At 36.2% G+C, this 16,949-nt stretch overlaps 1 protein-coding gene across 1 annotated transcript; it reads left to right on the top strand.

Moving 5' to 3' along the window:
* The first annotated feature begins 11,537 nt into the window (after window positions 1-11,537).
* LOC140836796 (receptor-like serine/threonine-protein kinase SD1-8) lies at window positions 11,538-16,702 on the top strand. Its single transcript, XM_073202597.1, is given in 8 exon segments — window positions 11,538-12,565; window positions 12,567-12,954; window positions 14,570-14,753; window positions 14,832-15,009; window positions 15,117-15,327; window positions 15,416-15,653; window positions 15,938-16,088; window positions 16,182-16,702. Coding segments are annotated over 8 exon segments (2,544 nt in total). The 5' UTR covers window positions 11,538-11,683; the 3' UTR covers window positions 16,494-16,702.
* Window positions 16,703-16,949: the final 247 nt, after the last annotated feature.

Consider the following 16,949-nt stretch of genomic DNA (forward strand, 5'->3'; position numbering starts at 1 on the left):
ATTGACTGGACCTGAAATGATACAGGAAATGAACGATAAGGTTCAGTTAATTCGGCAGCGGATGAAAGCTGCTCAGGATCGTCAAACGAGTTATGCGAATAAACGAAGACGACCCTTGGAATTCCAGAAAGGTGACAGAGTGTTTTTGAAGATATCTCCCTTTAGAGGCACTGTTCGATTCGGCATGCGAGGGAAGTTATCTCCTCGATATGTTGGTCCATACGAGATTCTGGATCGAGTTGGTGATCTTGCGTATCGATTGGCATTGCCACCAGCTCTATCTGCTATTCACGATGTGTTTCATTTTTCTATGTTGAGGAAATATGAACCTGATCCATCACATGTACTTGCACCTGATGAGGTTGAGCTGGATCCTTCTCTTTCCTATGTTGAACAACCTGTTCGCATTATGGATCGAAAGGAAAAGATATTGAGAAATAAATCGATTCCTCTGTTACGAGTGCAATGGACACGACATGTTGTTGAAGAATCAACGTGGGAATTGGAGAGCAAAATGCGAGAATCATATCCGCATTTATTTGATGCTGATCCATCGGTTCCATTGTATTCGATGTATTCTGATCCTTATTCTGATTTTAGTTTTGATATGTACTATAACTGGTGACATATGTATGTTTACCAATGTTATGTATATAGTGATGTTTGAGATTTCGAGGACGAAATCTTTTAAGAGGGGGAGAAATGTAAGGACTGTGTATCGTATTATCGTAAATCCTATGTGATTATCGATAATTAATGAATTTGATATGTGATTATGTATATGATGTGCATTTTGACCATGAGTATTGGATATGAATTGACGTTGTAAGAGCTCGATTGGAAAGGTCGGACGCCAAATTAGTACAAATTTTATATTTTGTACAGAATGTGCGGCGCCCGGGCGGTAGAAAATGACCGCCCGAGCGCCAGGGTTGAGTTGGAGAGTATTCGGGCAGAATACTTCGCGCCCGAGCGGTAGTTTGTTACCGCCCGAGCGCGATGTAAATCATGTTCTCGGACAGAACATGCCGCGCCCGAGCGGTAATTTCCTACCGCCCGAGCGCGATGCAATTGTACTCGGGGGCAGAGTGTCTCGCGCTCGGGCGCGAGAATTCTACCGCCCGAGCGCGAGATCGGTGGAGATAAGAATAAGTTCTTTTCCTCTTTTTCTTCATTTCATTCGATAACTTCGAGAGGAAGTTCCAGATTTTGAAATTTCTTTCTTCCGATTTGACTTCGAGACGTTGTCTAAACGCGAGACAAATTATATATTTGTGATCGTCGCGTCGAGGGCTTCAGACTGAGGTAATTTTCTTCTGGTTTCAGCAGCTTTAAATATCAAGGTGCTGGAATATCATGTATTTGAAGTTGAATTTCTGATATGTAGTAGAATATCCGACAATAAACTCGTAATCGAAGTCGGAATTGAATTATGATATGATTATGATTTGATATGAATTTTTGAAGTTTCAAATGATATTTGAAACTCAAAGTAATGATTTTGGAGTATGTTATTGATTGAAATGAGTATGTAATTGATGTAGATAAAGTGTATCTTCAAGCTACATCAATTGGAACGAAGAATTGAGGTATGTTGCGACCGGGTAACATACGACAGGTATCTGTATTATATGATATATGATTGGATTGCATTGATTGGATTGGAATACGTGTCTATGTGCCTACTTGATGATTTGATGTGGCATACATGACATTGAGATTTGAGTATCGATGTATAAAATAAATGTTTTGTTAACACACATCATTTTATGCATACATCGATACATGACATGCACGTTGAGCTATGATCCTTGGATACCCTGATATGATTTGATTGAATTCCGGGGTTTGTGAACACAATCGCTATGCCGGTATTATATGACCCGTAAAGCATAGACAATTGTGGCCCCATATGATTGGATATGAGATGTGGGATTGACGACGCTTCGTCGACGTTGTCATATGTGTATTCCCATATCGGCCGGTGTGCCAGCTCGAGCATTGATTTGATTTGATAGCGATTCGATTGATTCTGACATGTGCTCAGTGGATGGGCATTTGACCTGATACCTCCACGACATACATGCATTGCATACCATATATCATTGTTTAGATATCTGTGGTATATATGATTTGTTGTTCCATACGGAGCTTTGCTCACCCCCAAGGGGGGCTGTTTTTGTCTTTGTGTGTGGACAATGGCAGGTACTCCAGGATATCAGGAGGCCAGGGAGGGCACTTCTGGAGGAAACCACAGCTTGGGCTGAGGTTTATGTTTATGTCTTGTTCCCAGTATATATATGTATATATATCTATATACCGGGGCATGTCCCGAGGATATGAGTTGTTTGAATGTGACTGGTTTTGATTTCGTGTGGGCGTGTTTTATGATTTGAATTTAGATACTATTTTTAGTATTTAAATATCAGAAGAGATATTTTGGGCTCATTGTAAAGAAATTTTAAACCCGTTTTCCGCTGTGATTAATTAAACCCTAATCAGATTGCATTGTAATAACGATTAGGAGTTAAGGGCCCCACAGCAGCCCACCAATGATCGCTGGCATCGGTATACAATACCAGATCATCCTCGTCTTGAGGAATAGCCATCTTTGGAAGATTTTTGCAAACCTTCTTTAAATGGATAAGTCCTTTTGTGTGTTCTTCTGTCCATATAAATCTAGCATCTTTTTTCAACAATGGACTGAACACTTTCCTGTGTTTTGCTAGGTTTTTGATAAACATCCCAGCAAAATTAACAACCCCTAAAAAACTTTGAAGTTGCTTCTTGTCTTTGAGATTCTCTGGAAAATTCTGCACCTTTTCCACTATGTGTTCTTGCAGAATTATTCCTGACTCATCGATTTCAATTCCGAGGAATTCAATCTTTCTTGTAGCAATGACTGCTTTCTTTTCCGATAAAACCAGTCCTTCTTTTATACAAACATTAGAGAAAATCTCCAAATGTTTAACATGTTCATTCATATCTTTAGATGCTATCAAAACATCGTCGATGTAAACAAACATAAACTTAAAATAATCTTTAAAAAGATTATCTATTTTACTTTGGAATATCTGTGGTGAATTAGCCAATCCCATTGGTAATACCTCCCAGATATAATGTCCTTGTGGTGTGGAGAAAGCTGTGAATTTCTTGCTTTCTTCCTGCATCCGAATCTGATAGAATCCGGACTTGCAATCAAACTTAGAGAATATCTTGGCGTTGCGTATGCAACTAATCAAGTGTTCTCTATTAGGTATAAAATACCCATCAAACTCCAGAATCTTATTAATTTCTTGATAATTAATAACCAATCTGGGTTTCCCTCGTTTAATCTCACCATGATTTCTTACCAGAAAACCTGGACTGCTATATGGTGACATTCCTGCTTTGATCAATCCAAGGTCCAAATGTTCCTTGATTATAATCTGCATATCCCTCTGATCAATGATGTTCATTGGCATGGGTTTACAACGGACAAATTCATACTCTTTGCCTTCCTTAATCTTAAGGCAAGCCCTGAGTTGATTTCTGTCCCACCATGCCAAGGGATCTTCGTTGTAATTTTCTTTGATCTTCTTCTTGACATCTTCCAATGATACTTTAGACTCGAACTCTACTTCATTTGTTTGTAGAGTTATCTTAAGGCATTCTATATCTTCTGGTTGGAGTTCTTTATCTGCTCTCAACTGGAGCATTGTTTCTCCAAACCGTCTTGAATCCTTCATTTTTGGGTTCAGAAGTTTTCCTGAATCACCACGCTTGCTGCGAAACTGGATCGGCAATTTTCTGTAAAATGCTTCTCGAAGTCTCTGGACTATGATTTTGTGATCACATGGTGTTGTGAACAGTAATCTTCTAGTCTCATTTTCTTGTGTATAGGATTTGAACATTTGTAGGAAATTATTTCCTAACAATATGTCAGCTCCTATATCATGAAAATAAATTGGTGGTGTTTTTACCTTGTACCAAGGTGTTTGTCCAGCACCGCCAATCATAATTTCAGTCATCTTAATCCCTTTACATAAGATTAAGATTCTTCTGGAAAAATCTCTTCCAGCAATCTTTGGTAACTCTTCTTCCAAATTATTTGGAAAAACGCCTCGTTTTGCTGTACATATTCCAGCACCTGAATCAATATATGCAGCAAAGTATTCTGCCTTATATTGTTCATACAACATTCCTACTGGAATGTATATGGAGAATGGACTTGTGGTCATTGGATTTTCCACATTTTTTCTTCTGCCATAAACTCCATTCCATGTTCTAGACGTTTCCAAGGTTTGTGTTCCTCGAGAAACTCTAGTCCAAGAATCAGTCGATTTGATTCTTTTCCCGGAATTCCTTGAATATGGACTTCCAATTCTCCGATATTAATCAGTCTTTGGTAAGTTCCAATCGCAGGTTGTTCTAAATAGTATATTGAATTACAAGGAAATTGATTCCTTTGCTTTGTAATATCAAATACTATTTCAACCTCCTTCCACCCTTCCGGGCATCTAAGTTTTCCTATTGTAGAAAAACTTTTCAGCTCCTGTTGGGTGTCTATGACAGGCCTTTTATCCCATCTGTAACTTGTAATTCTATCTCCTTGAAAAGATAGTCTTCTTGATTCCAATCTAAGACTTTGATTCCTTTGTAGAATCGGTTTGTCTTGGATCTGGATATCTGTTTCCTGTATTAAAGGAAACTCGACTCTTTCTGGATAAATTGTCTGTGCAACTTTTCCGAATATTTCAGGATTTCTATAAATTCGTTTCTAATAAACAATTCAAAATGATGTGTATTAGATAGAGCATATGAAATCTGATAGGTAATAGAATATGGTCTATTACCTTCTTTCATCAACCTTTTTTCCTTGAAGTTCTGATGCAATGTCAAGGCTCGGCTGAAATCTCGATCTGCCAGGTTGTAGGCTATCCTTGGATAGATTACTCCTACAATTTTTCCTGCACAGAGGTTTCCTGAGATTGTCCCCAGTACTGAATCTTGTAGATTCCCCATTCTTTTATCGCATATAGCGATATCGATTGGTGAATCTATCCCTTCTTTGAAGGTAGCCTTTATCATAATCTGGATTGCTCCTATATGAATCCAGGACATAGTCCTTGCTACTTCTATCTTGAGTTTTTGTAATTCCTCCTTGATTTCTTCGGAAGGAATTAGCTGCATCTCCATTCTATTTCCTGTAAGTTCCATTGGGATTGCCATTTCCCTTCTAGAAACTTTATAGATTAGATGATGCTTTCTGTTTCTTAGGCCAAGACTTCCTAAGAACTTTTCTACCTGTCCTGCAGAGAAACCTTGATATCTCTGTAGACTCGGATTTTCTCTCATGATTCTTTGAACCATGTTATGAGATATTGTTGTCTGACTGAAAAACCCAGACAGATCTTCATGTGTTTCGTGTCGAAACACCTCTTCTTCAGTCAGATTCCGATTCTGTTCCATCAGAGTCTTCCTGACTTAAGACTTCTTCTTCTTCATATATACTTTCATCTGAGGCGATGTCCTCAAATCGGTATACTTGAATAAGATCTTGGTAATAAACTGCTTCTTCAATATCCGGGGTAGGATGAAAGCGTTTAATACCTCTGTTTTCATTTTCTGGACAGTTGGTCGAAATATGACCTCTTGCTCCACATGTCCAGCAATTACAATCCTTGAAACTTTCATTGGCTCTAGTATGAGCTCTTCTGAAAGTTTTCTTTGTAGGTGTTCTTCCTGTGCTTCGAGATGAACTCGATGCTTGGGATGATATCCTACTTCTCGATGGTCCGCTTCTTTGTCCAGATTTATAAGATCTGGCTTTCTGTCTAGACCATACGGTTCTTGGTTTCCAAGAACTTCTCCCACTTCGTGCATAAGGATGAGTCCTAAAGCTTTTCCTTTTATGCTTCTGTGGTTTACTTCCAATAATTGTTGGAAGATCATTTTCTTTACAACACAAAGGAGTTCTTTTGTTGATACCCCTTAAGCGTTTGTAATTCTTTTGTAATGCTGCCATATGGCACCATTCTGCCAGTTTTCCTTTAAGGAAAGAGGTTCTTCTTGCCAACGTATCTGGATTACCAGGTACGTATTCCCTTATGAGCATTTCTCTCCAAGGGCTCGGCATTTTTGCGAAGAAAAGCTGCATAGCTATATCCTCTTCGACTCCTGAATTCCATCTGTATTTAGTGAATAACATAATGTATTCATCCACCAAACATATGTCATGTAATTCAAGACTATACAGAGCTTGAGTGTATTTCTTCTTCTTCTCTGTATCTTGACTGTTGAAATAGTCTACCCCTATAAAGTGTGCTTTAAATAGGGTAGCCATTTTTCCCGCGATCTCACTAAGAGATTCTCCAACTAGGACTGACTCTTTCATGTCTGATGAAGTCATGTCCCAAGCAATTTTCACTGATCCCATAAGACTCATTTCCAAAAGTTTAATGAATCCTTCTTTGTTGAGATCAAGTGTTCCTGCTGCAATTCTCATAGCAGATGTCCAATCGTCTATGAGATCTTCTCTGTTTTTGAAGTCTAATACATCAAGGTTAAGCATAACCCCGTAAGGATGTATAGGATCTAAAACAGTTTTCCCATAGAGTGTTTGGTGTAAAGGAATTTGAGTTCTCCTTGCCCTTGTTCCCGTCGGGTGTGATCCTCCACCAGTATGGAAATCAGTCTGAGATTCTCTCATATTTACATTATGAGATCCCATACTTTCCCTTAGTGGTTCCTGAGAAGATGACCAGGTTATTGCAGGTGGTGTTTCACCTACTGCTGTGTTCATCTTTAGATCTACTACTTTGAGATTGGCGAAAGATTCCGCAAGCTCTTGTAGATCCTCCAAACCAATCCTTTCTAAAGTTTTCATCAGATGAATTTCTTTTCTGAGACAGATTTGATTAGATTGATCATCTTTTCTTCTTCAGTTAAAGGTTTTGACACCACTCTGGCCTTTCCTTGTTGATGTAACAAAGGTTCAGTACCAAAGGATGGTGGTAACCAACCTCCTGAATTTCTTCTACTAGAACTTGGTTGTTGTTCTAGTTTCTGAATTCTTGTTTGAATATCCTTTATTAATCCCAGAATTTCTTCTTGAGTCTCAAGGATCTTCTCAACTCGTTGTGGTACAAAATACAGCATATTGCCATAATTTTGGACTGTCTTTTGAATTTCTCTAAGATCTAAAGAGAGCTTAGAGGAGTCTGGAACTATCTCCAGAAACTTATTATTTTGTATCATAAGTTTACCTGAGATTTTACCTGAGGGTGCAGTAGCTTCCCTTCGTAAATCTGCTGTCTATACAGATCCATTGTTCTCTGAAGAATTTCTTCTGAGTAGATTTTGAAGTATGTTTTTACGGTTCTTTAGACCTTGTAAACGCATACCTTTTGTGCTGAGTTCAGTGAAGCATGTACTTCGCTGTAATTCTTGCTCTAATTGAATTATTTCTAGCGAAATAAGTTCAATTTCGAACTGGATGGTAGTTCCTAGCATATTTAACAGATCAATGAAGATCTGGTCTTTTTGGCCTGTAAGAGTCTACCTTTTGTGTATGCAACGTTTTGCAAACACTGCTTTCTTTTATCAGGGGATGAGTTTCCTCTGTTCTCCCGTTTCTGATCTCTAACAATAGTTAGATAAACTTGTGTATATTCCAAAATATTGGAATAGTTCTTGTAAATTATTGTTCTCGAACTAAAGTTCGGATTCATAATTTTCGAAATTCTCCTTCTCGTACATTTAGTTGCTAGTAATAATAAAATTTGTGTTTGAAATAAATCAACCTTCGGCTCTGATACCATTTTCGGGAGCGCGGGGATCAATTAAAATCAAATAAAAGACAAGGGCAATTTTGGCATTTTAAAATTTCTTTTCTCTCACCAGGTACTAAAACACAAGTTCTTTTATATTGGGTACTGATACCCAATTAACCCAAACTTCATTATTTTTAATACTAAAAACCTAATTTATCAAATTTTGGTACCTTTATTTTAAATTTTAGGTTATTAGTCAAGATGTAATTTTATTTTCTTATACTCATGACAGCACAAAATGCACTTACTTGAGTACCAATGGGTCGGGGTAGTTAGGCTATGAGTCCAGGGAGGCGACGTCTGTCTATCTGCTTGTGCTGTTTCACATCTCTTAGAAATTGGTCTTTCATTTTTCTACAGAAGACTATGTATTGAGCAGAGACATTATTATTCGTTAAAATATGACGTCGCTCTTTAACGGTCCACTTAGATAACCTGATCAAGTGACGGAACGTCAGCACTTTGACACACAAGAACTTCTTAAGAGCCAGGAGGTCACTCATCCCAATAATACTATCACTTATGCACGTTTAACCCGACATTTTTCCCCCAAGAAGTATAAAAATATTTTTTTCGAGAGATTCGAACTCATGTCCTCGCTCTAATACCAATTATTAAGATCAATCACTTATCATTAGACCAAACATTATAGTTGTTAGTCAAAATGTAACTTTATTTTCTTATACTCGTAACAGCGCATAGTGTACTTACATGGGTATCTGTCCCCAACATAGTCAACATTACTCGTTAAGATATTGTATCACTCTTTTATGACTCACTTAGTCAACCAGATCAAACAGTACAACATTAACATCTTGATGCAAATGAACTTTCCAGGAAGTCACTCAATCAGTACTACAAAATCAAATTTCAATTTCAATTCTAATTCTAATTTCAAATTCCAATTTTTGTACATCCCAACCCATTTTAATATTTTTTTAAGTTCCACCATAAAAATTAACACTTTTTAAACATAATTTTAGACAATTATTTATTTTTAATTTTGATAAAATCTCATATTAATTAGAAATTATTATTTTATTTCGTACATAAAAATAAAGAAACCTAATATTTTAAATGGATGATTGAAAAAAAACTGTAAAACTTTAATATTATGCATCATAATATTAACAAATTAATTAATATTGCAAATGATTTTATGTAATCAATTCAATTTAACTATTAGATAGACAACATAGTGAATTATTTGACTATTAATAATAAATTTTTAAAAGAAAAAACAATAAGCTGCTTCAAACACACAAACGCACATATTGGGCAAATATATATCAAGGTTAATTAACAGGTTATTCCTATTATTACAAAATATAATATTTTACTTCTAGTGTGTTTGGCAACCAGGATTTGAGAGGATTTCATGGGATTTGGATTTCAAAATCCTATTTTTACTGTTTGGCAAGATGTTAATAAAAAAGGATTCGGATTTGCTTAGGATTTCATGGGATTTCAACAAGTATATCCAAATCTCATCAAATTTGATAAGATTTGGTGGGATTTGGATTTTAAAAACATAAAATTACTTTTTTATCCAACACATCATTCTCCACCAAAAATTTCTAAGGGTAGTTTAGTAAAATTTTAAAATTCCAAATTCGAATCCTTTTTTCTCCAAACAAGAAATGGATTTGTAAATACCATTTTTAAATTTTAAACCAAACACCAAATGGAATTTCAAATACTTGAATTTCCAAATCCAATTCTAAATCCAATTCCAAATCCCACAAAATCCTCTCAAATCCTGATTGCCAAACACACTGTCATGTTTTGTTCATTTTGTAAATTATAATGATTAAATGTAATATTCATTAAAAAAATTTATTATTCATATATAATGATATTTAAAATTTCATTACATTATCAATACGAGTGCTTCGGATGTTGTTAGAGTGTGTGTGTGTGTCGTCTATATATATACATATATATATATCTGTGTGTGTATGTGGATGCAAATAAATAAGCACCAAGAAAAAACCATTGAAGTATTAAAGGGGATTTGATATGAAGATTCGGAACTCCGAGTATTATTATATAAATTGTTAGATTTGAAATTTCCAAACGGATTATAAATTAATTAAGAAAGTTGTGTATTTTCCATTACTTTGGTCTCTCAATGTTAAATATACAGTAGACGGAGTCATCGTATGGACAAATAGAAAATTGGATGTCGGGATTTAAATAATAATAATATCTCGATCAATTTTCAAATGTCAATTTGGGTTGGTAGATTTAAACAATTTTAATGTAAAATGATGCAGGAGTGACGACGCATCGCTTTACTAAAAATTCGAGCATATGATAACGATGTAAATCAAATATTTTAAATCGTATAAGAGTCCAAATACCACGTTTTGATTGTTCTCACAGCAGAAACAATTATGATATCCTAACAATCTACTCTCAATAATATACTCCTCGTTAGTAATATAATTCAAATATTTTAAATCGTCGTAATCATTGAACAACGACAAATTTTAATAATAAAGATACGAAAATGCGTTCCATGACTTGAACAATATTATTTATACATGTGAAAATAAAGCCTCGTCTAATTCCTTGTAATGTTGTAGCTAATGTCAAACCCACAACTTCTTTGTTAATTAATGGTTCTGACCTCACTAATTAATTTGGTAGAGAGGAAAATGACATACTTCATAAAGACAAGTTTATTTATATTTAAATCATATATTGAGTGGGATTTGAAGTATAAGAAAGTTAAAAGTCCTCAACTTATCCTTATCAATGTTGGATTAAATAAATTATAAAAAAAATGTAAAATAAAATATTGTATTTAAATAATTAATTTTTTTTACATAAAAATAATTAATGCTTTTCACATTTTTGTGATACTTTTGTCTGACATTTATTAAAATGAAAAGTTTGAAACAATTTATAATGATTTATAATAATTTTTTTTAACTGGATTTAACAATTTTTGTAAGAAAATATATATGAAGTTGTTGCTATATGGATTCACTGTACAGTTGTGATGCATATGCGTAGGCTCAGAGTGTGATGAAATGATACTAAAGATGATCACTAGCAGCAATACCGAGAAATAAGTTTCACGTAAGAAAAAATGTTGTGTGTGTGTATGATAGTCACTTATTGAACTTGTAGGAGCTACGAGGATGGCGCATATTGAAGGATGGTGGATGTGTTGTTATATATATATATATATATAACAAGCTGAAACTCGAACTCAATAGTACAAATAAACGAGTTATTAATGAACCAATCTCGAACTCAGCTTGATTAATATGATAAATGAGTTTTTAATGAGCCAAACTCGAGTTTTTCACTAACTTAGTAATGTTAAGACAAATCAAGTTTATTAATGAACCAATCTCAAACTCGAGCAATCTTAAACGAATAAAGCTCATTTGGATCATTTACATTCCTACTTATATATTCTTATAATAATTTGATTTATTTTCCGTTTAATCGATAGAGAATATGAAATAATTGTGACATAATAAGCTCATTATATAACCGCGCTTGTGTTTGACGTGAACGTGGGATTTGACATATTTATACGCGGACGATTTTCAAAGGCTAGATAGTTTCTAAGTTCGTATTTAAAATGATGGTTTTCTTTTTATTGAAGTGAAAAATTGAATAAAAAAATGGTAAATTTTTTAAATCTAAATCTAACTTAACAAACTAAATAATATCTCACACAATCGAGAATCGTGAGGTTCGTTCGTATCATTAAGACATGTTGGGAGCAAAACAAACGAAGTAAATGGTATTAAAAAAAATTAGGTTCATTAATAGAAGTTTGCTGTCTCCTCCGACCACCACGAAGAGGATGTCCAAAGTGTTAGGCGCCTAAAGCCCCTGCCTGAAAAATGAGAGACACAACTCGGCACCTCTTGCTTTCATTCATTTTCTTCCCTTTTCTCACTGCATCACTTGATCTGATAACCACAACCCGATTTCTAACCAAAGACCAAGTCTTGGTCTCCCCCACTGGAGAATTCGAGCTGGGTTTCTTCAGTCCAGGTAGATCCAACAACTGGTACATCGGAATCTGGTACAAGAACATTGAAGTGCAAACATTCGTATGGGTTGCTAACAGAGATGTACCTCTCAGAAATTCATCGGGAGTTTTGAAAGTCAGTGCCGGTAATGGAGACCTGGTTCTCGTTGACGATTCAGGGAACTTGGCGTGGTCAGCGAATTATTCCTCAGGCGGGAACACGGTTGCAGAATTGCTAGATTCAGGGAATCTTGTTCTTCGCCTGGAAAATGATGCGAACCCTGAGAATTACCTCTGGCAAAGCTTCGATCAACCGACGGACACTTTGTTACCGGGCATGAAACTAGGCTGGGACTCGAAAACAGGGCTGAATCGATACATCAATTCTTGGAAAAGCGCCGATGATCCGTCTGTAGGAGACTACAGTTTCAAGCTGGACATCTATGGGTTCCCGGAAGTATACCTGACGCACAAAGATGTAATTGATTACCGGAGCGGGCCCTGGAATGGGATTGGATTCAGCGGGGTCCCGGAAATGAAACCTAGTGCAATCGTCTCTTTTCTATTCAAGATGAATCCAGATGAAGTGTACTATTCCTTCGAATTACATAACAAATCAGTTTACTCAAGATTGACAGTAAATCATTCCGGCGCCCTGCAGCGCTTCACCTGGATCCCGACCAGCAAAATCTGGAATTTATTCTGGTACGCCCCGAAGGATCAATGCGATGAGTACAAAGAATGCGGCATTTACTGGAATCTGTGATGCAAATATGTCACCTATATGCAAGTGCATTAAAGGGTTCAAGCCTAAGAATCCTCAGGCATGGAATCTGAGGGATGGGTCTGAAGGATGTGTTCGGCTCTCCGATTTGAACTGTAAAAACGATGGATTCTTGACGTTGAAAAACATGAAGCTTCCTGATAGCGGGACTACGTTTGTGGATCCATCGATGAATTTGGATCAGTGCCAGCAATTGTGCAAGAATAATTGTTCGTGTCAGGCTTATTCGAATTCTAACATTACAAACGGTGGCTCCGGCTGCGCCATATGGGCGACGAGCTTGTACGATATGAGGCAATATACGGCGGCGGAAGGCGGCCAGAGTTTCTATGTTCGGGTGGCTGCTTCTGACTTAGGTAACCAGTTTTCATTTTTTACTCTATTTTTTTTATTTAAAAGAAAACAAATACACTCTCTCTCCTCAGTTAATTTAATCGAGTAATTATATCAGTCATCGTTTTGCATGATTCTCAAATTATCGACCACTTAACACTTTGACAAAAACTTATGTTTCACAGTTTCATGAGTCGTATTTTGTGAGACAGAACTCTTATTTGAGTTATTCATAAAATAATATTACTTTTTGTGCTACGAATATTATTTTTTATTATGAATATTGGTAGAGATGACTCGTCTCACAGATAAAGATTCGTGACAAGAGACCTATTCTAACACTTTTATATTAATCAATTCTCCTATCCCTTCTAAAGGTTATTTATATTAATAATACTTATTCAACTTTTGTTAATAATAGAAATCTACTTCATCAATAATAAAATCAGAGTAGGTGGGAAGGATATTGAATTATTTTATGTGTTTTTATTTTTTTAAAAAAACTTAATTTATTTTAAATATTGTCATAACGACCTGGTATAATTTTGAAAGACATTTTTCCAGAGTCTGGTAATCGGAAGATATATCGGGCTAAGTCAACTGGACAACTCGGCGTCGATATGTTGTTTAATCGAAAAAAAAAATTCTGTTAGGTGAATTTCAGAATTCTGAAGTCAGATGGATCACGTTCGGCTGTATATTATTTCAGAAATTAATTAATATAAATTTATGGACTGGTATTAATTGTGGACGGCCTTAGTTTCTACCCACAACACAAATATTTGAGTGAATGTTTTGGTCCAAACCAAAAGCGACCCACCCAGCCTAAGTTATTGACAGGTTGAGTCCTCGAAGGGACTACACGTCCACACCATTAAGCAACTGATCATAGAGTCAGGGGTCAACCCTAATTGCTGTGTACCCAGTCCAAAGATTCCCTACATAATATCACATTCTATGTTTTTTGCTAGAACCTCAAAAAGGAAAAGTCTTTGTAAATTTTGTCATGTAAGTGTAGGTTGGCAAGGGTATTGAGTCGGCTGCGCTCCTGATGGAGGTCCGTGGTGGGTTGAGTTATTATAGAAATGTGAGTTCTGGACTCTGGTTGACCATGCCATGGTATCAACTATCAAGATGAGCAATGTTTGTTGGATTGAGACATAGTTTGAAATGCGCTATGAGCTCTCATTTTGGTCATATGTCCTAAAGTTGATGGCCTAGTTAGGCTGCCGAGTATCTTGGATTTTGCCTTCTCAACGATTGAACAATGTTACGATTATATATTAGAAACACGAGCAATTGTGAGGTGACGTAAGTTAGGAAGTGTTATTCATCTACTGCTTTTTTTGAGTTTGAGCTTTCATATTGTCGGTCCTTTTCTTTGGATGGTCTGAAGTCTTTTCATGCTATCTTGGATAAATATCTTGAGAGAGGATCTCTCCTGCTTTTCCCTTACTTGATAAAACTGTTGCTGTTGGATAGGATACATGAACGGGTGCTGAAAACATTAGTTCAGTTTTGCAAATTCTTAAGCTGTTGTTTTCTAAGAGCAGAAAAGTAGAAAATGTAATGAACAACTATTCACCATTGCTTATTCAAGAGTCGTATCATCTTTCTTTCTTTGTTTTTTTCTTTCAGAACCAGTAGCATTAGGGCATGGAAACAGCTCGAACAAGAAACGAACTCTCGAGATTGCTGGCGTTACCATCGGCATTGGAATTTTGATCGTGTCACTTGCCATCTTCTTCTTGTGGAAGAAGGGAAATCAAAAACTTTACAAGGGAACATGTTAGAGTACAGAGGTAAGGAAGTATGCCGAGTTGTTCGCGTTCTGTGTAAATACAAATACCAATATGAATGCATATGAACACTTTTTCTTTATACGAAATACAGTTCCTAGAAGTCAAGATTTTCTGACGAGTTCACCAACTATACCTAGCAAAAGGGATTGCTCAAAAGAAACTGCAGCAGACGAGCTAGAATTACCGTTATTTGACTTCGACACCATCGTTGCTGCTACAAAAAATTTTTCTGAGGCGAATAAACTGGGACAAGGCGGTTTTGGTAGCGTCTACAGGGTAAAGTTCTCTCAAAATCTGTGTTCATACAATTTGGTAGCAATAAACTAAGCCAGTTAGTTCTGTTGACGTCCTAAAATGAAAATCTGAAATATATGTGGATTCAGGCTATGCTGGTGGAAGGCCTGGACATCGCAGTGAAGAGGCTGTCCAAAAGTTCTGGCCAAGGAATAGAGGAGTTCAAGAATGAGGTTAAGTTGATTGCTAGACTCCAACATAGAAATCTTGTTCGTTTACTTGGTTGCTGTATCGAAATGGAAGAGAAGATTTTGATCTACGAGTACATGGAAAACAAAAGCCTCGATTCCATTCTATTTAGTAAGAACTCTTCGACTATTGGACCAATTATAATAGAATATTATCTTACAGTATTTGCTGACTCAAGTGTGATCACCTTTTCTATCAGAGAAAAATAAAAGTCCATTGCTTGACTGGCCAAGGAGGTTCAACATCATATGTGGGGTTGCACGAGGGCTTCTCTATCTCCACCAAGATTCAAGATTTCGAATCATCCACAGAGATCTCAAAGCAAGCAACATTCTCCTCGATAAAGACATGAATCCGAAAATATCAGATTTCGGAATGGCAAGAATCTTTGGAGGGGATCAGACCGAAGCAAACACAAAAAAAGTTGTAGGAACATAGTAAGTACCAAACAAACTGTTAAACGGAACCTACAAACTATAATAACCACCAAGCGTCACTCTCAGGTCTAAATCCCATGGGTTCGCACAACAAGAATCCGCAAAAATGGGTTTTGTCAATGAGTGATTCATATCAATCCTATTTTGCGAAAATGATTATTCTGAATTGCTAAGTAGTCCATGATATAGCCTTAAAATATTATCAATCATTACTCTCAAACTCATTTGGGATATATATATACACACACAAGTATTATGGTCACTCACTTCAGTATCTTTTGCAGTGGTTACATGGCCCCCGAATACGCGATGGATGGCCTCTTCTCTGTGAAATCTGATGTTTTCAGCTTCGGGGTGCTAGTCTTAGAGATCGTGAGCGGGAAGAAGAACCGTGGATTCTATCAAACAAATAATCACCTTAATCTCCTGGCCTATGTAAGTGCAAGGAAAACACCATCTTTTATCTAAATTTTATTGTTTAAAAACAAATTAATATCCCATCTAAAAAACTAAAATTCAATTCTACAGGCATGGGGATTATACAGGGAAGGAAGAGCTTTGGAGCTAATAGACTCAGATTCTGGTAGATCATATTCAGCAAGTGAAGTAACGAGATGCATACAGGTAGGATTGTTGTGTGTACAAGAACACGCAGAAGATAGACCGAATATGTCGACAGTTGTTTTGATGTTGAGCAGTGAATCTGCATCAATGCCACAGCCTAAGAACCCCGGGTTTTGCCTCGGAAGACGGCCACTTGAAACGGATTCATCTTCGGGAAAACAAGAGGAATCGTGCACAGTAAACCAAGTAACTGTTACAATGATGGATGGCCGATAGTAAATTGATCAAAGAATGACTCTGCTGGTGTATCTAACTCTGTATATTTCCAAGAATTTTTCTGTTTATATTTGTAATTTTTTCTTTTCTTTTTTTGGGTCCTTTTGGTTTCATATTTTTAAAGTTGGCATTCTTTTCCAGATTCATTCAAAAGAATTTTGAATATCATACTCGTATTTAACAAGTTTATAATATTTTTATTATTTATTGTTTCTCTGTGGATTTATATATTTTTTCCTATATTAGCAATTAGAACATTATTCTAAATATTTTCTATATCATGAGGTTGAACCAATGGTGCACTCGAACTCGAATAGATTTGAATATCTTTTGAATTTAATTAAAGTTAAAGAATTTTTTTTTAAAAAAAATTACCTCTGGGCCTAAGAAGGCCCGCTATACATGGGCCTTTTAGATGACCGTACCTATATCGGCCCTGTTTCGGGCAAGTAAACA

Source organism: Primulina eburnea, chromosome 7 (genome assembly GCF_022965805.1).
Source record: "Primulina eburnea isolate SZY01 chromosome 7, ASM2296580v1, whole genome shotgun sequence".
NCBI classification, from domain to species: Eukaryota; Viridiplantae; Streptophyta; class Magnoliopsida; order Lamiales; family Gesneriaceae; genus Primulina; species Primulina eburnea.